General features: G+C 37.8%; 2 protein-coding genes across 2 annotated transcripts in view; both read left to right on the forward strand.

The window, feature by feature from the left end:
* Positions 1-9488, forward strand: part of LOC134745940 (fibroblast growth factor receptor 4-like) — a 113858-nt gene extending 104370 nt beyond the window's left edge. The window contains exons 5-7 of the mRNA XM_063680081.1: positions 2305-2488; positions 6960-7171; positions 9140-9488. Coding sequence (XP_063536151.1) covers positions 2305-2488; positions 6960-7171; positions 9140-9408 — 665 coding nt within the window. The 3' untranslated portion in view covers positions 9409-9488. The remainder of the gene's footprint in view (positions 1-2304; positions 2489-6959; positions 7172-9139) is intronic.
* Positions 9489-19031: 9543 nt separating this feature from the next.
* On the forward strand, positions 19032-19755 carry LOC134745849 (salivary glue protein Sgs-3-like). The gene has a single exon (XM_063679940.1). It carries the CDS (start codon positions 19102-19104, stop codon positions 19753-19755), a length of 654 nt encoding a protein of 217 aa, XP_063536010.1. The 5' UTR covers positions 19032-19101.
* The last annotated feature ends 6656 nt before the right edge of the window (positions 19756-26411 follow it).

The following is a 26411-nucleotide window of genomic DNA, read 5'->3' on the forward strand; positions in this document are numbered from 1 at the left end:
TAAAAGTATACATATATATAATTCCAACGTCCTGGTCCTACTTACAGTTACGTTGTCTGTCATATCAGTATCTAATTAGAAATGATAGTAAATTCTAAATTTCAATTAATGCAAATTTATTTCCAGAAATACAATTTACAGACGAATTAAGGTACAAATACAAATCAAACTTAAAACTCACTACAACTAATTATAAAACTAAATAAGCAACTAGATAAAATTAAAATACTTAAAAAAACTAAATATAAAAAAACCTCCCCCAAAATAACCCGCCTCTGGAAAACTCCCAAAAATGCTGGCGACCTGGCGACATTCCCCATGGCGAAATTCTAAATTGATATGGCTAAAACTCTATATTCAACAATAGATACAGATAGAACAATAGTAGTTAGGTATAATTACAGCATTAAAGCTAACAACTAACAACATTAACAATGTATCTACTAAATTACGTTTTGCTAAATGCGTAGGTATGTGTTTAATATTAGAGAAGTTCCGTGAATTCCTTATAAAATTAGACGAAAACTTGACGTTTTAGATTATCTACTTAGGTAGGTACTTAAATACCAAACAACTCCTCTTGCTATAAGCTTTTGTTTAATTTGTTGTTAGGTAGTTAGTATGTCTGCTAATTTGTAAAGTTTGGGAGTTAAATTAGAACCACTTCCTAACATTCGATAGGGCTCTTTGGTAAACTTACGACTATTAAGGTGTCCCTTATTTAGTGATTTTTAAAACTTACCCCCTAAATTTTGTCCCAAAACACCCTGAAAAAAATTTAGTCATTCCTCTAATAGAAACCCATGGCGATGCCGACTTGCATCATAAATTGCCCATACAAATTACTATGAAGAAATTTGGCCAGACAGTAAGTTGGTAATTTTTTATTGGTTTTCTGTTGGTTGCATTGAGATTTGATTTCGAAATAATGTTTATAAATACACCAGTAGTATATGAAAAATAATGGTCAAATCTATAGATACATTGTATGAAAGAAACACATGAAAATCCGCACGGATTACCGTAACAGATTAGGTACGTACCTATCTTATTGAAAATTATTTTCCGCGTATTTTGGGTAATATATAGAAACCAAATATTTAGAGGGTATTATGTGTCATGTCTGAAAATCGTAAAATAAGGGACACGTTACGCTAATGAATATACCGTAAAATGGGGTGAGTAGGAGCAAAACTGACATTCAAACCTCGATAACATTTTATTTTTACATATGCAAACTGAATGGTGTATATAATAAGTGTTCCGGACGTTTATATTTTAATTTTTATTTTATTTTCGATAGTTCCATTTCATAACTTTGACGATAAACAGAAAAAACCACCTCACCCCGTAGTCCCTCGTAATTGGGGTGAGATGGGTTTTCATACACAGGTGATTTTGGAAGATTGTTGGATCGTTTTTTTTTATTATGAGTATTACTATAGCTCCATTTTAAATTGGAATACATTATTTTTGTAGCAGTAGCCCTAAAAACTCATCTCACCCCCCTTTCATACCTTCTCTCCCCATTCATAACCCAACTCTCCCCGCGAACCCTACTCACCCCATTTTACGGTACCTATTAAGAACTAGGTTACAACGCAACTTTGTTGAGTTTAGGTTTGTTAGAATTTTGTCAATTAAAGCTGTCAAAAGTACAGTCGGCGATAATAGCTTGTATGAAAAATTAATTTTTCGACTAAAGAACTTTTAGACAGCTTCCAAACTTATATTCTTTCCTTCTAGTCCTTTCCTCATGTCTATGTCTGAGGATCGTAATAGGTAACCCATATGCAATTGTTTTCCATGTAGCCCAGTTCTTTGACATAAGTGGTAACTAAGGTCTGTTTTTTTATTCCGTAGACTAAAATGACGTTCTTAGTACCACATGAAATGTTATTTTAATCTACGGAATAAAAAAACAGAATAAGGCACAGGGCGGACACGCTATACATCAAAAATCACTTGCGTTCCTATGTGTGAACGGCACGTCTCGTCTGTACACGCGGAATATATGCGTCATTGTGTGTTGTGTGAATAAGTTGCTTAAAAACAGTACTGAGTACTGAGCGGTCGGCAAAAGGTCGTCAATCTGCTGTCGTGGGGCGGAGCGGTGCGTGGCCGTTCTGCACTGTGTGATAATACTATTACTTATTATGTGCTAGAGGCTACTATTAGCAGCACTGGAATTGGTCCTGTCCCGTGCTCGCCCTCCACATATCCAAAAATAATGAGTTTCTCCTAACAATAACTTTTATCGTATAGCTATATTAGCTATGTAACTTATCTTACTCCTGATTTCAGCGGAATACACCAACTTGAGCGACTCCGACCCGCCCCTGGAGAAGACAAGCTTCTGCGGGGAACAACGACAAAGGCACTACGTAGCCGAACCAGCCCTGCATCTAGACAGCGCCACGATGCGCGACTACGCGCTGCAAGTTGCGCTGGGCATGCGGCATCTAGAGGAACGCGGGATCACGCACAGGTAATAAAAAATACACTTTATAGCCGAAACTACGTTGCATCTAGACAGTGTCACGATGCGTGACTACGCGCTCTGCCGCTGCAAGTCGCGCTGGGCATGCGGCATCTAGAGGAGCGAGGGATCACGCTCAAGTAACAGCACTATACGATCGAACCAGCCATGCTTAAATACCATCAAGCACGAACCAGCCCTGCATTTAAACAGCGCGACCATCCGAATATATTTTTTATTAAGATATTTTTGACAAACAAATCTACGCAGTGACGAGTGTCTCTTTAACTTTTTTAATTAAATGGTCGTTGTCGCTTAACTAAATCGCCGAATCCCTTTTAACTTTTAGTTTTCCTGAAAGGCATTTTATTCCGTTAATATCAGATAACGTTAAAGATTAAAAGAGAATGTTTAATTACGAAAGTTAATCCTTGATGAATGCCGGTACTAGAATTTAAATGAGAGGTTCCTATTGGATTTATTTAGATTTATTGTAATTTTAAGTTGTTTTTATTTACCTAATACTGAAACATACCTAAGCATGCGTCAATTCTGAGGTATCTTACGGTATATTAAATAATATTAATATAAATTATCGCTCCGTCTGTGACGGGCTATATTGAACTTACTGTGAGACTACCTGCGTACAGTCAAGGGCATAAATATATATACATTCCCAAAGTTTCAAAAATAGTATGTGTACACTCTTACACCTTAGACAATAAAGTAGAGCCATTTGTCTGGATCGATATTTTTGCCTTCGACTCTACCTACTTCGGTCGATCTGTGTAAAATTGTCGTACCTATTATATGTAGATATTTATTTGTTTATACACAGCAATTCGGTAGGTACAGTACATATGTCTCGCCTGTGGACATACCAAAAGGCTAAGCCTTATTTTCTATATGTACATAGACAACATCCATAGCTCAGGAATAAATTAATGTGTAATTGTGTATAACCTTATATTCTGTCTCCGAAAGATACAAGGTCGAGTACCACGAAACTGGCCGGGTTTTCCTAGAACGCCCAACAACAGGCCCGGGGCTCGGGATATAAATAAGGCCTCCAAACGGCTGATATCGCGCCCCTATTCTGAAATTTTGGGGGCTGCTTATTTAATTTTATTGAATTAAATAGCTATTTTGGCCACTGTTTTAAGTAATTCTAATGTAAATTTTGTAAAATGTTAAAGAGATGTCTAAAATCCCACTTAATAAGGCCTGGCCCCGTAGACAACATGCCAATCGACTTGGCGACTAATAATAAGTAGGGGCAACTAATTCAATCGATAGAGCGTATGCCGCAATGTAACGCAAATCGCTTTCGCTTGCAATTAAAGGTAATAAAGTTTGTAAAGGTTAGTTTTTGTTCGATGGGACACCCTGCATGTTAAACATCGTATCGGTCAGTATTAAACATCGCAATATTTGTTTTATGCCCTAAAACGATACCCGTACTTCTTTACTCATCGAGTCATCACGTAACAATGGTGTTCCGGACTTTTCCACAAGATAGGATGTATTACTGAAAGTACTTACCGTAAAATGGGGTGAGTAGGGTTCGCGGGGAGAGTTGGGTTATGAACGGGGTGAGAAGTTTTGAAAAGGGGGTGAGATGGGTTTTTAGGGCTACTCCTACAAAAATAATGTATTCCAATTTAAAATAGAGCTATAGTAATACTCATAATAAAAAAAAAATATCCAACAATCTTCCAAAATCACCTTTGTATGAAAACCCATCTAAAATACAAACGTCCGGAACACTTATTATATACACCATTCCAGTGTGCATAATAAGTGCAATCTTAAAGCACCTGGAAATATGACGTGTAAAAAAATTGTATTATTTTTACCAATAAATAATCTGAATCTGAATCTGAATCATATGTAAAAATAAAATGTTATCGAGGTTTGAATGTCAGTTTTGCTCCTACTCACCCCATTTTACGGTACCAAGTATTATCAAAGGTATGTTATATTGTATTTAACTTCGAGTTTCCTGTTGACTTTTAATTATAGGGATATTAAAGCGAATAATCTTAAAGGCCCGTTTAGTCTTACCGCGTCAACATTCAGAATAATACCGTACATGTATCCACCCAGATGCTTGGTCCGTTGCCATGGCAACTATAAAGGACTCGTCACATCTGATTCCGATTCTTAATTAGGTTTCGAGCATTTTATTTTGTTCCAAACACTTTTCTTGGCATTTTTTCGTAGATATATTTGTTTTAGCCTATGTGTGCTTAGTGCGAGGCATTTTTTGTGTTTTATTTGTGAAAATTTTTATCTCTACTCTACGTGTATCTACATGGTATCTACATATTAGTTTTGGCGCTTAAATATTAATTCAATTCAAGCATTTTTTCATGGTCGGGTTATGGCATCACCCAGGTAGCAAAGTGACGTCAGCGATGTACAAATCACGTCATAATGACGTCATTTATACGTCATAATGACGTAACGGACGTCATAATGACGTATACATGCTACCTGGGCATAGCAATGAGGCGATGGCGAAATACCGAAATTTATAAGAGAAAGAGAAAAAGGATTATGCTGCCATACATGAAACTGTCAATACATGAATATGTCTTTCTCTTACCCCTGGTCGCTCGGTTTCATGTCTATAACTACTTGCATATACTATGTCTATGACCAGTATCGCATAATCTGACAGATGGATTTACCCGAGTTTGAAGTTAAGCGCCTCAAATGCTGATGCCACAGAGATGGACAGCTGCTATAATAAGAATCACACTTATATAATGTCATAACACATTACATGCGTTTTATTCGTCAAGTAGAATTATGTTTAACCCCCGAGCCCCGACGCAAAAGAGGGGTGATACATGTTTGACGCCAATGTCTGTCTGTATACTCTGTATGTCTGTATACTCTGTATGTCTCTCTGTGGCGTCGTAGCTCTCCAACGGATGGAACGATTTCGTTGCGGTTTTTTTTACGTGAAAGCGAGTTTTAGCTATGTTTCATAAAAATCGATCCTGTAGTTTGAAGAGTATCAGCTCTTTTTTACAATGATGTAAGGCATTTTTGGCATAAAATGGATGTTGTTGGCATATAGCGTAGGGGGTTTTAAATTTAATTGTTAGTTGGTCAAACCAAATTTTCAGTAAATAAGAACAAAAAGAACTATACTCATCCTTTTCTTTTGGGTGCTAGTACTAGTGTAAGACAAAAATAGTATGATTCTCTCTGTCTATGTTTGAAATGAGACAGTCCCTTGACAAACTATATTTGTGCGACTAATACCTGCTTCTGAACGAGTAATCATACACATTAGTGTTTTATACACTGTATACATATGTCCGTGTCGCAGACCGTCTATTATGGATTTATGACGGCTGCGTTTGATGGAATGTCAAGTATTGAAGTTGTCTATGCTTGAGTGTGTTTGGCTGCGATACAGTGACTGTTATTTGAATGACCCGAACAGCTGCTTGAATGGATTGGTTCCTGGCTGATTCTGATGACAGCCCAAAAGGGGCTGGCATCCTGAAAGGAACCGTCAGTCAGATTTGAATTGAAAAGTGTCGCAGTCAACCTCACTACATTCCTATTAATTGTATTTTTATCAATTGTATCGTTTTAGCTATGGCATTCATCGAGTATCATTAATCTTCTTCATCCTTCATCTATCGCCGACATCAGAAAAAAGGCGTGTTATTTAATTGACCATTACCATTTCAAATATCTCCCACGTTTCCCTGTTGATTTTGTACGGGGCCTGCCAAAAAATAACAAAGCCCGCATCCGTAATGAAACGTTGCTATGCGACCGTTGCTAGGCGCTCATTCGATATTAGATGTGAAGTGAATATCGTACAATAGACACTGTTGCTCAAGCAATAAAGTTCATTTCAGATGAGAAGCAGATCTAGGCCGAATTAAACATAGATTATTGAGAAATTAATTCTGTATTCATAAACGGTGTTATGATTTCAGTTTGATGTATGTCGACAGGTTGTTTGCCGTCAACTGACGAAACGAGAACAATACACAAACAACGCTGTAAGACATTTTCTTTAACTTTTTGGACGCCAATGACGGATATATCGGCACCGCAGGTCCAATGCCAAAGACTGATTAATGCGTCACAGACCACAGAACGACAACATATAGACCTACGTGCCGTGCATGTACATAAAGTTCAATTTCAGTTTTGACACTTCGGTGACGTGGCATCCGAGTGACAGCTTTTGTGTTTGACACAGCGTCAAAAAGGTTAATGCTTTTGACCCTTTAACCACCAAAGACGTCAACTGACGCACGGGTCTGCAGCCCAATATCAACCTTCGTGCATTCGGACAAGGTTCAGGATGAAGCGTCGCACACGAAGGCGTGGGGTTCAAATTCAAAGGGCCCCAAGCCGTCCGCGTCCGCCGTACGTAGGACGGGCCGGGGTAGTCTCAAGCAAAAGAAAATGTGTTTTAACCGGCTTCAATTTTCATTTTCAGGGACCTCGCAGCCCGGAACATTCTGGTTGACGGCGCAGGGACCCTCAAAGTAGCCGACTTTGGACTCTCACGTTCTGGCGTGTACGTTCACACCAGGGCGCGACCAGTGCCGCTGAGATGGCTGGCACCAGAAGCAATATTACACGCTCAATACTGCAGTGCGAGCGACGTTTGGGCTTTCGCTGTGTTATTATGGGAGATTGCTACTTTAGGTTAGTATATGTAATGTATCTATAACTATGTGGTCGTGTGTATACACGCTAGCGCCAGTCCCACGAAGATAGCGCGCGATTCCATACTTAAAGTCGTGCGCGAGAACGCAAGTCATACTAGGCAGGCAGAAGCCATCCTGCATATAGCGCCAGCGTTGTATGAGCATACTCTGTGCATCTAATGGAGATAGACTTGTGCCGTTCCGAGAAATTTCCTCATACAAAATGGGGAATGTTACCGTGAACGGCACAACTCTAATTTGAGATTGCCTCAATTTAAATCAATTTACACCCATGAGTGTCAAAAAAATACATTTGTACAAAATTAAACGATCAAAATAAACAAACTAATAAAAGACATACCATACATAGCAAAAAATTTCACTAAAACTGAAACTGACCAACTTTGGGCTTTCACGGTCTGGTGGCTGGTGCTACTGTGCTACTATGGCAGATAGTTACCTACGCTACGTTAAGAGGCCAGTGTCGATTTTAGTCGCAAAAATGTAAAATTGATAGATTTAGTCCGTGAAATTTTACACCTTTTGTTACCTAATTGAAATAACAAGTACTGGTTTCTATTAGCACGTCTTCTTATCTTACCTTTTATCAGATCAATTTTTTGTAAACAGACTCACTAAATTAGTAATGTTTGCTTTTCTGATGGACGTTTAGGTAAACGCGCGTAAAGCACTGATTTTGTCGCTCTTATTTGTAAATTTCGTAAAGTTTGGACTGCTAAACATGGTAATTTTGTATTACCATATCCTGTACTTGACGTTTATCAAACTACATTTTTATTATTATGACTTTGAAGTAGTGTAAATGAAAGTTAGACGAAATCAATTTTCTTCAGAAATTACTTCAAAACAAGTGACAATTTCTCTAAAAATCGACTTAATTTCAACGTAATTTTGATACTTAAACAATCTACAACATCTGCTGAAACTATTCTTATACATCAATTTTTATAATTTACCACCATGATTTTTTGATGAATTTTATAAAACTGCCCCTTCTCTTCATGCATTACCAACGACGCACGCTCGCGACCTCATTATTAAAAGGCAAGATGAGAAGACGTGCTAATAGAAATCAATACTTGTTATTTAGATATTACGTAACAAAACGTGTATAATTTCAACGACTAAATCTATCAATTTTACATTTTTGCTCCAAAATCGACTACGGCCTCTTTACTTACATGAATTTCTGTTTATTATTCGTCGATATATCCAGGCGTAGTGGCTTGATGTGCATCTTAGTTTTCTAGACGGCCTGTCTAATGTTAAGCAGTTACTGTAGCCCAGGGGTCGGCAAACTGTGTGGCCAAAAGCTGCATGTGGCTCCATAACACGCACAATTTTGCATGGACACATGCAATAATATGTTAACAACATTATGTATTAAATACTAAAACTGATTACTTAACCCTTAAATGCATGATTTTTTCCGTTTGCCCGATATTAATATATGTGTCACGTAATTGTTTGCTGATTATGGGAAAAATGGTAAAAAAAAATTATAACATTGATTTTCACTGAAAAATCAGTGTTAGAAGTTGCACAGGCTAAATCATATTTATGTAAATATATAATTTTCAGCATGAGATATATGAAAAATCTTACTGACATCAGAAAGGTACACTATGTGTAATACACATATGATAAAGTTTTTTTATATAAAATAATTACAAACCCCGAAAAAAACGTCCAAAATCACATACTAAAAATCATCAATTTCAGTTTTTTTTTCAAATTTTCCGACATTTTGTCTTAAAACGAATGTAATTTTTATAAATAAAAATATTGCGTAGATAAAATACCCCTTAAATGCATGATTAAACTAATTAATGTAATATAATTAATTAATTATTTATTAAGCGTTGCTTTGTATACATTTGGCAACAATATGCATTTAAGGGTTAAGTTGGATCAAGTGAATAATCGTAGTATTTATACATTCCAGGCGGCTTCCCATACGCAGAGCTAAGCAACCACCAAGTCCCGCCCTTCCTCGCAGCGGGCAGCCGTCTCCCGAAGCCGGCCCGCGCCTCCCCGCGCCTCTACCAGCTCATGGTGCAATGCTGGGCGCCCTCCCCCGCCGAGCGACCTAGCTTCGCCCAGATCGTCCGCCAGCTGGACGACCAGAAGCAACTGTACGTGGACCTGTCGGACTTGGACTTGGACCCGCCGCCGGACTACGACAGCGATTATGACTTTGAATGCGAGAGGTGACAGGTGTAAAGACCGAGTTAGATTTTTATATTTTAATGTGCACTGTTAATATATTTTCTATGTGTAAAGGTGTTTCCTTCCCTTTTCCACTTTATTCGAAGAATAAAGGTTAATACTTACCTACTTACACCTACTACAAAAACTCGCGAATAAACTACACTACACCCATTCGGTTAATAATGTTTGATGCACAATTTTGTGATTTTATAATTCTAATCAGCTAATACAAAATAAAAGCTTAATAAAAAAAACTTGGATCTAAAACAGAGAATTTTAGGGCGGATTCTCCCCTTAGTACAGAATTATTTTTAACGTCATCAGTGTTCTCACGACATAATTATGAGTAACCAATGGCAACGGTTAACAAGGAAAAGCAGTGAGCCCTCTCCCCCGCCGAGCGGCCCAGCTTCGCCCAGATCGTCCGCCAGCTGGACGACCGTACGTAGACCTGTCGGACTTGGACTTGGACCCGCCGCTTTTTATTATTAACCGACTTCAAGATTTCAAAGGAGGAGGTTCTCAATTCGGTTGTTTTTTTTTTTTTTTAATGTTTGTTTCTCCATAACTCCGTCATTTCTGGACCAATTTTGAAAATTCTTTTTTTGATTGTAAGTATGTACATACAGATTGGTCCCGTTTTTGTCAAAAAGCAGTTCTGATGATGGGATCCATGAGGAATCGAGGGAACTCCTCAAATGTGAAAGGCATACATATAGTGATTTTTGTATTTTAATCAACAAATCCAGCATTTCCATTTAAAAAAGTGACATTTGATGAAGTGGGACTGCTGATGATGACCAGAATGGAACTCTTTAATGACGCATAGTTCACGTTTGGCGATTTGTCCTCTTCGTTATGTTTGTTAAGCAAGTTAGGTTTTCAAGACACATTTTCGTCAAGCTCGAGTTCTGATGATGGGATCCATGAGGAACTGAGGGAACTCCTCAAATGTGAAAGGCATACATATAGTGATTTTTGTATTTTCATCAACAAATCCAGCATTTACATTTAAAAAGTGACGTTTGATGAAGTGGAACTGCTGATGATGATCAGAATGGAACTCTTTAATGACACATAGTTCACGTTCACGTTTGGCAATTTGTTCTCTTCGTTATGGACCCAGACCCAAACTTGGACCCGGACTTGAACCCGGACCCGGGTCTGGACATGGACCCCAACTCGGACCGGGACCCGGACCGAACTCGGACCCGGACTTTAACCCGGACCCGCACCCAGACCGAACTCGGGCCCAAACTTGGACCCGGACAGCCCGACACGGACCCGGACTCGGATCCGAACCCGGACCCGGACCTGGAAATGCTCCTACAAAAGTGAGTTAGGTGGGTGGGTGGGTTTGAACTGCGATTCTCACAAAACAGAACTGCTATCAGAAAAGTAGGTTAGGTTAGAACTGCGACCCTTACAGAAACGAGATTCTACTAGAAAAGTGGGTGGTTTTACCTCCTTTTCTACATAATTAGACAAAAGATGCTGTCTTTTTTTATTTCATTGTCTGGAATCTAAGAGTGCACCATCAACAATAATTAAGTAATCTTTCAACGGCATCCCCCATTGAAGTCGTTTTTTTTTATACCTATACCTACTCTGACACTTGTCAAATCTGACTTTCATAGTTCCAAGCAGCCAACCTGTTATTTGAGATAAGCACTATACTACCTCTATTCGTAGCATTTCGTAGTGTGCAAGCCCACAGCGGAAACAGGTATTTTCTGTCAATTTTCTGACAAACTTTTTTGGCCATGCCTTCTTTTTCTGGCCATGCCTTCTTCTTTGTTCATGGCTTCTTTTCTGCCCTCGGCAATAATGAGCTAGGTATGTCATTGACATTATCTGGGGAGGAAAACGGAGAATACGTTTGCATGGAGAAAAAATGGCCGTCCAACAGAGGTATAAGGTGTATACCATGCAACAGTGCAAACAAATGCCACAGAAATTCCGGCTCAGCACAACAATTTCTCATATACCTAATAAACATAAAAACTTCTATAATAAGTTTTTGGCAAAAATATGTATAATTTTTAGTAGAAGCTTTTATCGCTGACTGTACTGTTTATTTTTTATTTATTTATTTTTCTTTCCACAGACAGGCAACAATATAATCAACATAATTCTAAAAACACCAAACCCATTAAGGTTACATTGTTTTATCACAGAGTTCCTATGGCCACCTCCTGTCTCCATCATCAGATCAGCTCGATGGTACCATAATGTTTAATTTGCACCCGACTTATGCTAATTTTCAGCTTCATCGGAAACCGGGAAGTGGAACAATTTTAACTTGCAAGATTTGATTACAGTTCCACAGCCAACGTGACAGGTGAAACTAAATAAAAGCTTGTATAATACATAAATAGATCTAGTAAATAAAATACATTCAAGATTCAAGAGATGGATATCAAAATAATTGTTAAGTAATCGCTGGCAGTTCACACTGTCGGAATATACTTTTTTAGGGTTCCGTACCCAAAGGGTAAAAACGGGACCCTATTACTAAGACTCCGCTGTCCGTCTGTCCGTCTGTCCGTCTGTCACTAGGCTGTATCTCATGAACCGTGATAGCTACACAGTTGAAATTTTCAAAGATGATGTATTTCTGTTGCCGTTATAACAACAAATACTAAAAACAGAATAATGTAAATATTTAAATGGGGCTCCCATACAAAAAAACGTGATTTTTTTGCTGTTTTTTCCGTAATGGTACGGAACCCTTCGTGCGCGAGTCCGACTCGCACTTGGCCGGTTTTTTTTTTAAGTGACTGTTTTGTTACTTTAAGTGAATTGCGGAGAACAATCTCACCCATCGCTGCTCGCTAATCGCCACGAGTTTGACACCTGCCTTACATCTAATTACTCGGTCATTAGGTACCTATTTACCTATTTCAGGAATAGTTAAATAAATCGCTAATTAAATTTTAATGCTAATTACCAATCAGCAATTTTCCGCTTTCCCATAATTGGGTATGCCTAATTATTTCATTTCTGATGCTGAAGACACTGTGGGGTCAACAGCAAAGAGAAAAGCAGTAAGTTGAACATTTCTTCTTCTAGAAAACTAAAAGAACTTTTTTAACGTTGGGAAAATGCGTTTACACATGTCACGTTTTATATTTGCTAGCTTATGCCAAATATATTAGCGTGTGCTTGACGTTCTTGGGTTTGACATGGCTTTATACTGTATCAAAGCTCATTTACCTACTTAATCAGATCAGATCTTAGTTTCATCGGAAGAAAATGACTTCTTCTTCTTCTTCTTTTTCTAGGGGCTATGTAAGGCTCCAGAGCCTATGTATCACTGCGACCATCTCTGATCTATTGTGATCGCCACCTACTACAACTCTCGATCCAAACCTGCAACTTCAAACAGCTGCAGGATCTTTTTGGTTTCGAGAGACTTTAACTCCTCCGGGCGCAATATATGTCCACCCAGGATCAAGTCACGAGTGCGCATTAGGCAAGGGCACTCTGTGAGGATGTGTAGGGGCGTCTCCTCTGCCTCCATACAGAGTCTGCACCGCCCCATGTCACGTTTCCCCATAGTGTGCATGTGCTTATTTAGGCCGCAGTGCCCGGTAAGCACCCTAACCAAGTTGCGCAGTTGGTTCCTAGGCAGCGCCAAGGCGCTCGAAGACGCCTTTTTGCTGAAGGCCTTGATAAGCGCTTTGGAATGGTTCAAACCTGACTGTCCAAATGACTTACTTACGCGCATTTTGTAAACTCTACCAATATTCCTAATTGTATTCATCGCTAATTTAATTTCGTTCTGATTGGCGTCGTGCTGAGTTATACAAAGTGGACAATGCCAACATTGCCAACCTCCAATTTCAAGATACTTGTTTCAAGAGCTTGCTTGCTTTTATTTTCCTACTCTTATTTTTTTGATTATTTACTGTATTGCACTATTATACTTAGAGGTATAAGGAATAAATAATTAATAAATAAATATTATAGGCCATAATTAATATATTGCTCTTTCAACTTACTCTAGACCTAATCCTATTTATATCTCTTTCATTCAATTAATCATTCTTCCCTTTCATTCTAATGTTTATTCAAGTATACTGTCTCATTCACTCAATACGTTTCATTTTACACAGTAACCAATGCGGCATGTACGGTGCAAAACAGACACTCTTTGCACATGTATATTTCATATACATCACATGTATATTTAATATTATAGGGACATTCTTACACAAATTGACTAAGTCCCACGGTAAGCTCAAGAAGGCTTGTGTTGTGGGTACTCAGACAACGATAATATATATAATACTTATACAAATACTTAAATACATAGAAAACATCCATGACTCAGGAACAAATATCTGTGTTCATCACGCAAATAAATGCCCTTACCGGGATTCGAACCCAGGACCATCGGCTTCACAGGCAGGGTCACTACCCACTAGGCCAGACCGGTTGTCAAAGGAACGTCAAAGGAAAGGAATGTCCAAGGAACTTTACGCAGTGTAAGTGTACCTACCTATGTGTGAAATGTACAACTATTTTCAAGTAAAGATATACGCAATAAAGCTACGCCGGCTCTAACCCGAGAAGATTTAATTCCCTACTAAATTGTAGGAAAACAATGACGTGAAGCGTAGAAGGTACAGTCATACTTGTTATGGCCATTTTTTGCCCGGATGCTGCACTTCATGATAAAAGCAAGCCGCTTTGCACAGTGATAGAAGGGACCAAATTGAGTAATTTGACCCGCAGCAGCCAAGTTTCACCCCTTAGGAACAGAGATGGCGCTACTTCTTTAAAAAATATTTCAAAAAATTCTACAAGCTAAACCAATGAACCGATTTAAATTTTTAATATCTCAAATGAAAGCTAATGATATACGTTACTTTTTAAAAAATACTCAAAAAAATATACTGAATACTTTTGACAAAAAACGGCATCTTAAGTGTTTTTTTTTCTCGATTGATAGTTTTTACTTGATATCTCAAAAAAAATGTATGGAACATGAATAGTTTAATACATGTGCATATTACTGAATAAACAACAAGTATTATACAAAAAACTCGACACCGATACCTCTCATACTTTACGAAATATGAAAGTTTGAATGTGAGTGTAAATTTCTTCAAAATATATTTCAAAAAATTCTACAAGCTAAACTATTTGACCGATTTCAATGTTTAATATCTAAAATAAAAGCTCATTATATACATTACTTATAAAAAAATACACAAAAAACATATACTGAATACTTTTGGCAAAAAACGGCATCTTAAGTTTTTTTTCTTACTCGATTTATAGTTTTTACTTGATTTCTTAAAAAAAAATGGAACATGAATAGTTTAATACATGTATATATTACTGAATAAATAACAAGTATTATAAAAAAAAACCCGACACCGATACCTTTTATTCTTCACGAAATATTTAAGTTCAATTATGCACGCTCTTACAATTAAATTTATTTAAAAGAAATCTTCAACCGCAGTAAGTGCACTGATTTTAATATGAAATGTATCATATGAAAAGAAATCACCCAATTTATTTTAATAAATAAAAAATAAATAAATAAAAACTGGATAAAGTTTTTTCCTGGTGCTGAATTACAAAATAATATAACAAAATAGAAATTATTTTTATTTAAAGTGACTACATTTGTAAACAAAAAACTTAAATGTCCTCTTCGGTAGATGTAGAACTGAAAAAGAAAAGTCGTTTTGAAGCACTCGTACCATTTCAATACTACAAAATCACCGATCATACATACTGGTTGCTGTAGATTACTGTTGAATTATATTTGTGCCTAGCTGATTTTGTGCCAGACCTATAATCAGTGGTCAGCATGCAAAATAACCCTAGATTGAGAACTACATTAACTTACTTTTGATTTGTACAGCCACCTTTGCATGATTTACACTGGGCTGCATGGTAAGCTGACACGACGACACCCACAACGCATAGTTTTGCAGCCACGATGGTGCAAGAGGCTTCATTGCGACCAAATCGCTGTAACTGCCGACCATTCTGGAGTCCAACTCTCTTTTTCCTTAGTCCATCCCCAAGAAGATGGACATGGTATGGAAACTTCTGGTTTCAGAGGGTTTCCCCATATATGGTCCGCTTGGTAAGCTGCTATATATGGGGAAACGCTCCTCTGGAACCAGAAGTTTCCATATACGTACATCTTCTTAGGCATGGACTAAGGAAAAAGAGAGTTGCACTGCAGAATAGTCGGCAGTTACAGCGATTTGGTCGCAATTAAGCCTCCAAGCCTCCAAATCTGGCTGCGAAACTATGCGTTGTGGGTGTCGACTGTCGTCGCGTTAGCTTACCATGCACAGCCCAGTGTAAATCATGCAAAGGTGGCTGTACAAATCAAAATTAAGTTAATGTAATTTTCAATCCAGGGTTATTTTGCATGCTGAGTTGCTGACCACTGATTATAGGTTTGGCACAAAATTATAGGTTTAATGGCACAAAAATAAATCAACAGTAATCTACAGGCACAAAAATAATTCAACAGTAATCTACAGCAACCAGTTCATGTATGATCGGTGATTTTATAGTATTGGAATGGTACGAGTCCTTCAAAACGACTTTTCTTTTTCAGTTCTACATCTACCGGTGAACCCGAAGAGGACATTTAAGTTTTTTGTTTACGAATGTAGTTACTTTAAATAAAAATAATTTCTATTCTGTTATTTTTTTTTTTTTGTAATTCAGCACCAGGGAAAAACTTTATACTGGTTTTATTTATTTATTTTTTATTTATTAAACTAAATTGGGTGATTTCTTTTCATATGACACATTTCATATTAAAATCAGTGCACTTACTGCGGTTGAAGATTTCTTTTAAATCAATTTATTTGTAAGAGCGTGCATAATTGAATTTAAATATTTCGTGAAGAATAAAAGGTATCGGTGTCGGGTTTTTTTAATAATACTTGTTATTTATTCAGTAATATATACATGTATTAAACTATTCACGTTCCATAATTTTTTTTTTAGAAATCAAGTAAAAACTATCAATCGAGTAAGAAAAAAAAACTTAAGATGCCGTTTTTTGCCAAAAGTATTCAGTATATGTTTTTTGAGTATTTTTTTATAAGTAATGTATACAATGAGCTTTTATTTTAGATATTAAACATTGAAATCGGTCAAATAGTTTAGCTTGTAGAATTTTTGAAATATATTTTGAAGAACTCACATTCAAACTTTCATATTTCGTGAAGTATGAGAGGTATCGGTGTCGGGTTTTTTATAATACTTGTTATTTATTCAGTAATATATACATGCATTAAACTATTCATGTTCCATACATTTTTTTTGAGAAATCAAGTAAAAACTATCAATCGAGAAAAAAAAAACTTAAGATGCCGTTTTTTGTCAAAAGTATTAAGTATATATTTTTTATGTATTTTTTTAAATGTAATGTATATAATGAGCTTTCATTTGAGATATTAAATGGTTAAATCGGTTCATTTGTAGAATTTTTTGAAATATTTTTGAAAGAAGTGGCGCCATCTCTGTTCCTAAGGGGTGAAACTGCCGCTGCTGCGGGTCAAATCGCTCAATTTGATCCCTACTATCACTGTGCAAAGCGGCTTGCTCTTATCATGAAGTGCAGCATTTTGTTCATAACAAGTATGACTATAAACAAGAACTATTTGGAACATCTAGCATCAGAACCATGAAATTTTTCGATGGTCCATTTCGCCCTTATGCATCTACCCCGGAATTACCCTTCTAATCTGCCGTGCCCCCCCCCCCCCCCCCCCCAAGACGAGCCAATTAAGCGAAGCGTATGGGCACTACCCACCTTTTCTCGAAGCGCTTCGTCGTTTTTAGGGTTCCGTACCCAAAGGGTAAAAACGGGACCCTGTTACTAAGACTGCGCTGTCTGTCTGTCTGTCTGTCTGTCCGTCTATCTGTCTGTCACCAGGCTGTATCTCATAAACCGTGATAGCTAGACAGTTGAAATTTTCACAGATAATGTTTTTCTGTTGCCGCTATAACAACAAATACTAAAAACACAATAAAATAATAGTTATTTGTTATACAAGGGTGCAAAGTTGTATTTTACCCGCGAGTGTTTCAACACACGAGAAGTAAAATACATTTGCACCCGTGTGTAACACAAAACTTTTCCCCTCACTATAGCGAGGAAAGTGCAACATCCACAGGCGTTAGATCATCTTCATCACTGGAATCACTTATTTTTTACGAGATTATAACAGAAAACACTGGAAATTCTGATTTTTACGTGACTCTGTAAGAAGTGTTTTTAAGTAAAAAAATTATTGACATGTTGACATTTCTGTTCTGACGTATGAAATGTCAACGATGCGTTTTGAAATTGCATCGACTCAACTTGTGCGTTCAGAAATATATTTATATAAATAAAAAATCTAACGTTTCTTATGGAAATTTAAGGTTTATGACTTAAAATCTATACATATAATAAAGCGGAAGAGGGTCTAAAGTCTGTACTTGGAAGATATTCGAAAAAAAATTGGCTAGGGATACTTAGAATCGATAACAGAACACGTTCCAAGAGTTTTTGGATTTTTTGTCTGTTTGTCTGTTTATCTGTTTGTCTGTTTATTTGACCGCGCATCACGTGAAAACGGCTGAACGGATTTTGAAGCAAACTTTACTAATCTGTCGAGAAAATCCCCGGCCAGGTTATAGGCTATAAGAATTCAATCCATAAAAGGGGGGGGTGGCCACTACACTCTAAAATACGGCGTTGCGTGAACAAAAGATTACCTGTCCTTAGGACTCAAGAATGGATTTAAGAAGTGGAGCCACCAGCCACCAAGATTTTTGATGTAAATCTTTAAGGGGCAAGGGAGGGGGGGGGGCAGCCCTCAACTTTATCTTGATATCTACATATATCATTTAGGCCAAGTTTGGTATCGTTTTCGTTGACAAAATGAAACCATTCTGAAGTAATAGTACGAAAAATATGAAGAAAAAAAAATCCTCTACACACTACAGTCCTCTAGCGTATCCATCAACTTTACTTCAAGTTCCGCCTCCAGGGGAGAGGGAGAGAGATTAGGGGTGAATTAGCCGCTTACTGACACAGACTGAATTCCACGCGGGCGGAGCCGCGGGCACAGCTAGTTATTAAATAAAGCTAAATTTGGTATTTTTTATTAGATTCTCAAACCATTTATTTAATGATAATTAATATCGAACGAACCATTATTATGAGCGTTTTACGTTTTTTTATCTGTCAAGCTACTTAAACACGCTCCTTCCAAAGTCAAATTACTTTCCCCACTAGTGGATAAAATGCGTTTTTCCCCGCTTGTTTTAAAGGATAAAAGGCGGTTTTCCGAGCTAGTGAAGGGAAATATTTATGTGGGGCTCCCATACAACAAACGTGATATTTTTCCCGTTGTTTGCGTAATTAAACGGAACCCTTCGTGCACGAGTCCGACTCGCACTTGGCCGGTTTTTGAATCTAAGCTTGACACAATAATATGTTTAGAGACACGAGCCGGAATGTGTAACACGATCTCGTCGGGACATTGATTCATTTTTTATCGATCGAGAACTTCTCGATAAAAAATCCCATGATGAATCAATTTTCTTTTACTTTATTTTATATAGAAATCGTTTGTTGCAGTGTTTCCGAATGTGCTACTTGCAATAACCACTGCAATCGCAAGCGCCGGTGCGGCGCCCATACACCGGGGCATGAAAAACGACCCTCTGGTGTTCATCTCGAACCCTATAGAATCCGAGTTTCCTGGACACTGGATCCCCGAGAGTATCCTCAAAAGAATTTTAAATAGACCAAATAACCCATCTACAAAAGAACCGTTGAAATCTACAAAACAACGATTGCAGAGAGCTACAAAATCTATTATCCGACCCAGAACTAAAAAAACAACATCTAAGGAACCTACAATTCAAACAACCACTCCCGGAACAACAACGCCAAAACCAACCCCAACAACAGCGACAACAACAACAACAACAACGACGACGACGACGACGACGACGACGACAACAACAACACCACCTACATCGTCAACAGCAACAGAATCAGCAACAACAACAGAACCAGAAACAACAACAACAGAACCAACCACAACAGAACCAGAATCAACAACAGAACCAACAACAACAGAACCAGAAACAACAACAACAGAACCAACCACAACAGAACCAGAATCAACAACAGAACCAACAACAACGGAACCAACAACAACCGAACCACCAACAACAACAGAACCAACCATAAAAACGGAACCAAACACAAATATAACGCCAACAAAACCATCACGTCATAGCAGATCAAGAACAACCTACGAAAATTCCAGTGGAGGAGATGGGGTAAATGGATGATAAAGATATATAAAGCTAATAAAAACCTATCATAGTTTCATTCGAATTAAATTTTTCAACTCCTTGTTTTCCAATTTCCAACCTCGAAAACAAGAAAGAAGAAATTATTGTCCCATTGCCGTTCATGACCGTTCATGCCTTTATCTATAAATAAATATTATATGACATTCTTACCCACATTGACTAAGTCCCACGGAAAGCCCAACCCAAAGTGCTTGTGTTATGGGTACTCAGACAACGTTATATATAGAATAGAATAGAAATCATTTATTCAGACAACACATCAATACAACACATATATAGCAAACACAAGACAAAGATAAACAAAACAGTAGAAATAGAGATGTGAAGCCGAAATGGTCTCCACTCAGCAATGCAGCTGGCACGACTAGCGTGGTCAACGGCGCTAGTTTTCTGTGGAGCCAGCGGAGTGTGCGGGACAGCATAGTGCGGGACGCGATACGTTGTGGATGACGTGATATTATAATATTGAGTACAACCAATATAAATATATACATCGAATTTATATATATATAAATATACATATTAATACTTAAATACATAGAAAACACCCACGACTCAGGAACAAATATCTGTGCTCAGCACACAAATAAATGCCCTTACCGGAATTCGAACCCAGGACCATCGGCTTCACAGGCAGACCGGACGTCAAAAAGGACACAGCACGAGAAATTTCGTACATTCCTTTTTTGTTCCTATCTCTGACCCACGCGCATAATGAGGGCTACCGTTTTTGTGTTCATTAGTTGGCGCCACTGTAGATGTAGCTCCAGAAAAACCGATCTCAAAATTCTTCTATGTTTATTTTTATAAAATCGATACGTTCTAATATACACAAAGGTATTTTAAATGTGCCATTTTTTCAACCTGTTTAATTTTGCATATATTTTAGTTGGCACTTTTTTTTTTAAACCACTTACTGAGCTATATCTATTGTTTACCATGATTATTTGATTAATCAAAGATGGACAAAGATTTACCACAATTATGAATAAGGAGTGAAAATTCCCGATATAAAAAAAGCTTGTAACCGCCAAAACTTCTATGCATTTGACATTTTGAAAGACCTCCATCTACACTAGCGCCCCTAGCGGCGAAATTTAACGCGGTAGCCCTTCAGAATAATAACTAAAGCATAGAAGCTGGGCAAAAATAAGAGCTTGGTAAAAGGTTTCGTATTCACAACACGTATTACTTTTTGTCTATGAGTGCGTGAGACAACAATTCGCAAGCACTTTCGTTCTTTTCAGCATTGTCATAAAACGAACTGAGGAAAACGTCAAATCGTTGTAATTGGTTGTAATTATTTTTGGTTTGTTGTTATAGGTTGGTATGAATCTTCATATATCAAAAAGTGACCGTAAAAAACAGTAAATAGGCGGCGCCACCATTACACTGAAGTACCTAGACCATACACCTAGTATTTTATATAGATGTGCACCCGTGCGACCGTGAGGGACAGAACATACACAATGCGACAAAATTAAAAACACGTTTTAACAGTCCTGACAACATACTAGAAACAACCTACGTAATTTGGTCGGGTTATTTGCTGCCCCTCCCCCATTTCATCTCGACATTATTATACCTCTATAGTTCATATCATAGGGTCTCCTATATATTACAATACTCTTTGGTCTCAGAGCCTACCTAGCCCCACCGGAGAGATTAGGAACTATTATTTAAAGCTGAAAGCGGTCACTTTTGCGACAATTCTGCCATAAGAGATTGGCATCCTTTCTACCATCCATAGGTTGTAATTTGCAATATAATCCAGCCAAATAAAATATATGTTCGTTTCATGTTCGTTTCACAGGTAGGTGTCAACTGTAACAGCTTGACATAGTCGTATTATTTTAGTTGAAATATTTCGCGGAGTTTCAGCGGTCATCTTGCTTAATTTTAATTATATTGTTGCTATTCCTGAAAGATTGTTGGAAAACGTTCCGAGTTTTTAATTGTCATGGTTTGAAGTTCCCTATGTGATAATGTCTTGTGTGATCGAGGGCTGTAAATCGCATACGGGAAGAAAAGAAAAATACGCACGAACCTTCGGTGAGTTTTGTATAATTTTGAAGAAATTAATGTATAAGGGCCCTCCACACTCATGCGCGAGTCATTGCGCGAAGCCGCGAACGTAAGTGTGGCGTCGATTTCGCAGATTGTTCACGCCTTCGTGTCTAGTTCCCCGTTTTTTGTTGGTTTATTAGCCCGCGTCAAAGGAGAACTGGAAAGACTCCACATTACACACTATTTTGTATAAAGTAAATTATATTATTATTATTATTAATTCTTTATTTCAGATAATTATTTTATCCATAGAATTGTTAGTTTGGCTTATATTATATAAAGCGGCTATATTTTACGGTTTTACAACAAAACAAAATGGAAAAATAGCTAAATCACGTATGATGCCATAGATAACTAGCAGTTAAACTCGATCAGCTGATGCTTTTCCGCCATCTATGAAAATAGCCTACCCAAATTTAAAACCAAATTAAAAAAATATCTACTACAGAAAAACTTTTATTCTACTAAAGAGTTTTTTTCGGAAAACTAATAATTCATTTTTACCTGCCAGTATCTTTACTCTCATACCTAATATAATTAACACTAAAATTTTAAAGAATAATTCTAATTAATTTAAATTCTTCATGAACAATAAAGATTGTAAGCCAATATTTTGACGCATATTTAATTATTTAATAATTCGATTTTTATTCAATTTATGCATTAATGATATTATTTTAATTAAGTACATATTATGATTAGTACTAGAAATGTTAAAATACACCTAGATTTAAGAATGTTGCAGTGCCCTACAAGGGTGTCATGTACCTACAAATGTATTTATTGTAACACCTGTATTATGATGAACATGATAGCAATAAAGATATGAATATGAATCTTGGCGCGAACCAAACTGCGAAATCGCCGTGAAGTTTGCGAGTGTGGAGTCATACGTCAACGTCGCGACATGTTCTCTCCGCGAAGTCGCGCCGCGATTCACGCACATAGTCTGGAGGGGCCTATAGGACCTGACCTAAACATTGAAATCGATATGTTGTTTATGTAATTAACATTCAAGTCTGTATAGATTTTTGCATATATTTTCGAAATTTTCTGCTAACTATGAAATGCTATGAAAGGTTAGATATATTTTTGGCATTGTGTATTTATTGACCTCAGATCAATAACCTATCAACATTTACAGTTTTTTTTGTTCTTACTTACTGCACATATTGTGTTTGCCAGACTATAGTATAATACTAATAAGAGACATTAATGTTAATGATCATTGATGAATGGTCCTTTTATTACTAAGTACTAACTTATTGTTGGTTTACCTATCTCACAAAACTAAACTTTTTATTTCAGTTTCGAGGACTAGGGGATATTACTGCAATGTTCTGCCACCAGAGTGCAGCACTAGCCTTTTTTGTAAACCGTAGAGTAACTTATACATACTGTAAGTACCTTTAACAGGTTTTTGACAGGTTTTTAGAGGACCTACCAGGAAACGCGAATCCGAAATTTCGTTATCTGCCTCTTTATCGAATATTACCTAGGCAAGAGCGACAGAGATGTTAGATAACGAAAGTTCGATTTTCTTATTTCGCGATGGACCCTCAGATTGTGGTAGTGGCGCCACCTACGCCGAATTTTGCTTAACACTCCCTATTATTAAATAAAAAAAATATATTACACGAACGTTTTATTTCATTTCCTATTTGGTACATAAGTAGAAACCTAAGTAATATATATAAAAACACAAAAAAACTAAAAAAAAGAATCTTCATAGACCTCCTAAACCGTGCGTCGCAGCGTAAAAATTACCAAATTTTCGTTCCTCCTTTAAGGAACCCTTGAGTAATATATAAAAAACACAATGAACAAAAAATCTTTATAGGGCTGTATCTTTTAAACCGTGCGTCGTAGCGCAAAAATAAAAGAAAATCGCTCCCTTTTAACACCCCAGGCACTGAATAACCTATCAGAACATGAAACAATCATCATCATCATATTTGTATTATTCATTCATTCCTTTGTAACATGGCAAACCTGCATAGTGCAGCCACCGCGCGCACTGGCTGGCTGTAAAAAAAATTAAGCCATTCGCCCGTCTTTTGTTTTTTTTCATAATTTTTCTCTGGGAATTTTGTTGCAAATAACCCACAACTCTGATTACTAATATTTATTTAATGTGACTCCATGCTTATGTGATTTGTGTTAAAAGTAAAACGATAGTAATACGAGGGCTGCGACTAATGCAGCCCTTTCTTTTGGTTTAAAACTGAAGACGCATGATTGAAGCTACTTATTTTCTGGATATTCGCTCCTGAAGTTTTTATCTGCTTGCGCCTGGTGAGCCCGCGTAGCCCGCAGTTGCTACTACCGCTGCGGAAATTCATCATTCGGCTCGACGAAGATTGGAAATCGAAAACGTTAAGGCCAGTGACGATATTTTATTGGTTTTGACTCGTGTACTGACAGAAATTAGTTTAATTTATTGTACATATTTTATTATTATATTGTTTTACTATAAGAACCTAGTTTTCATTTTCTTCCGCTCTAATGTAGCCGGCTAACTAGAGCGGAAGAAAATGAAAACTAGGTTCTTATAGTAAAACAATATAATAATAAAATATGTACAATAAATTAAACTAATTTCTGTCAGTACACGAGTCAAAACCAATAAAATATCGTCACTGGCCTTAACGTTTTCGATTTCCAATCTTCGTCGAGCCGAATGATGAATTTCCGCAGCGGTAGTAGCAACTGCGGGCTACGCGGGCTCACCAGGCGCAAGCAGATAAAAACTTCAGGAGCGAATATCCAGAAAATAAGTAGCTTCAATCATGCGTCTTCAGTTTTAAACCAAAAGAAAGGGCTGCATTAGTCGCAGCCCTCGTATTACTATCGTTTTACTTTTAACACAAATCACATAAGCATGGAGTCACATTAAATAAATATTAGTAATCAGAGTTGTGGGTTATTTGCAACAAAATTCCCAGAGAAAAATTATGAAAAAAAACAAAAGACGGGCGAATGGCTTAATTTTTTTTTACAGCCAGCCAGTGCGCGCGGTGGCTGCACTATGCAGGTTTGCCATGTTACACCTTTTATATCTTGGATTAGGTTATCTATAATATGAATATAAAAGTAAAATATAAAAACACTTACAAAACAATACAAAATACATATAAACACATTATAAAAAACCTAACCTGGAGTGCCGCCGGCAGCGGGGCAATGGAAAGCTGTCGGTGGTCAGGGCCGCAGAGTGAGGAACCGACGTACTAAAAGTATACGCGCCGTGTCCAAAATTACCGCATTCTGCATCTGACCCTTGATCCAACCACCCAGCGAGAGTCTCTGTAGGTGGTGGTCGAGACTCTTCGCAATGAGACCGTTCGCTGACACGACTATAGGAACAATGATCGTCGAGTCAACATCCCACATGGACTTGCGGTTCGAACGCCATTTTGATAATAGCCTCGTGATTAATTCCTTTGTTATACAATTCACAAACACACATTCAGTCACATCTTAAATAATCAGCCGTTTAAATCGTCCCGCGACCCCCCCCCCCCCCCCCTCCGACGCAAAGGTGCCCATCACGCTCGCCGCGTTGCCACGTTAAACCGCGACGGACAATCTTTGCATCAGGAAGGACCCAGAGCGAGGATCTAAACCTCTCTCTCGCATGCGTCTCCCCACTTCCCCGAAAACGGCCTTGGCCTCCGCACACCAGCACCCCGTAATTTCAACGGCAAGAGGGACAAATAAATAGTTCGCCAGGACCTCGTATTTCTCCCGCTTGCGAACTGCAGCCAACTCGGCAGCTGCCCCTGCCGTTCTCACAGTACGGCTAATATGCGCCGCCGCGAAAGTGCTGACGCACGTTGCGTCCCACACTAAACATTTCCCTCTCTCCCAGGGAACCAGTCAATCCATCCGGTCTCTTCCCGTCAGAGCGACTGAGACCCGGAGGTTCTAGGACGCACGGGACGTTTGCAGAAACCAGCGCCCGCCCTTCGCCCTTTTATTATACAGTAATCTAATGTGATAGTAGTGTGCAATGAATGGAGAATTAATCACAAAGCGTGTTTAATCACCATTTTGGAGTCAACGGCCGGTAGTCCACGTGCTTCTCGTAAAATTCAGCTATTTACGAGACAACTACAACAACCACCAAACAACGGCGTGCTCTAAGAGCATTTATTGTTTATTTAATACAGTGCAAGCTTACAGTACTACACCAGTCCATACTTGAAGTCGCGCTAGATGTATGGAGTCGCAACTTATGCTAGACCGCCTGCTGCATGGAGCTGTTCGTGCTGATGCCAGCCGGGGAGACTCACAATGTGGTGTACAAAGAAATATTGTAAATTATATGTTTGTATTGTGCATACATAAACATAACTGTAAATAAAATGTAAATACTCGGCCTCACGTTTTTGATATCTATTCTCTCTTACTTCCAACTAATAGTTAAGTATTAGACCTAAATTCGAAAGTTTGTCAGGAAGTACCTATGGATTTTTATGTCTATATTTCTTTCTTTTTCATGATAAAACTGATTTGACTGGAGGACCGATTTGGATGATATTTGCCATGGACATTATTTGGAT

The sequence above is a fragment of the Cydia strobilella genome, chromosome 12 (assembly GCF_947568885.1).
Source record: "Cydia strobilella chromosome 12, ilCydStro3.1, whole genome shotgun sequence".
NCBI lineage: Eukaryota > Metazoa > Arthropoda > Insecta > Lepidoptera > Tortricidae > Cydia > Cydia strobilella.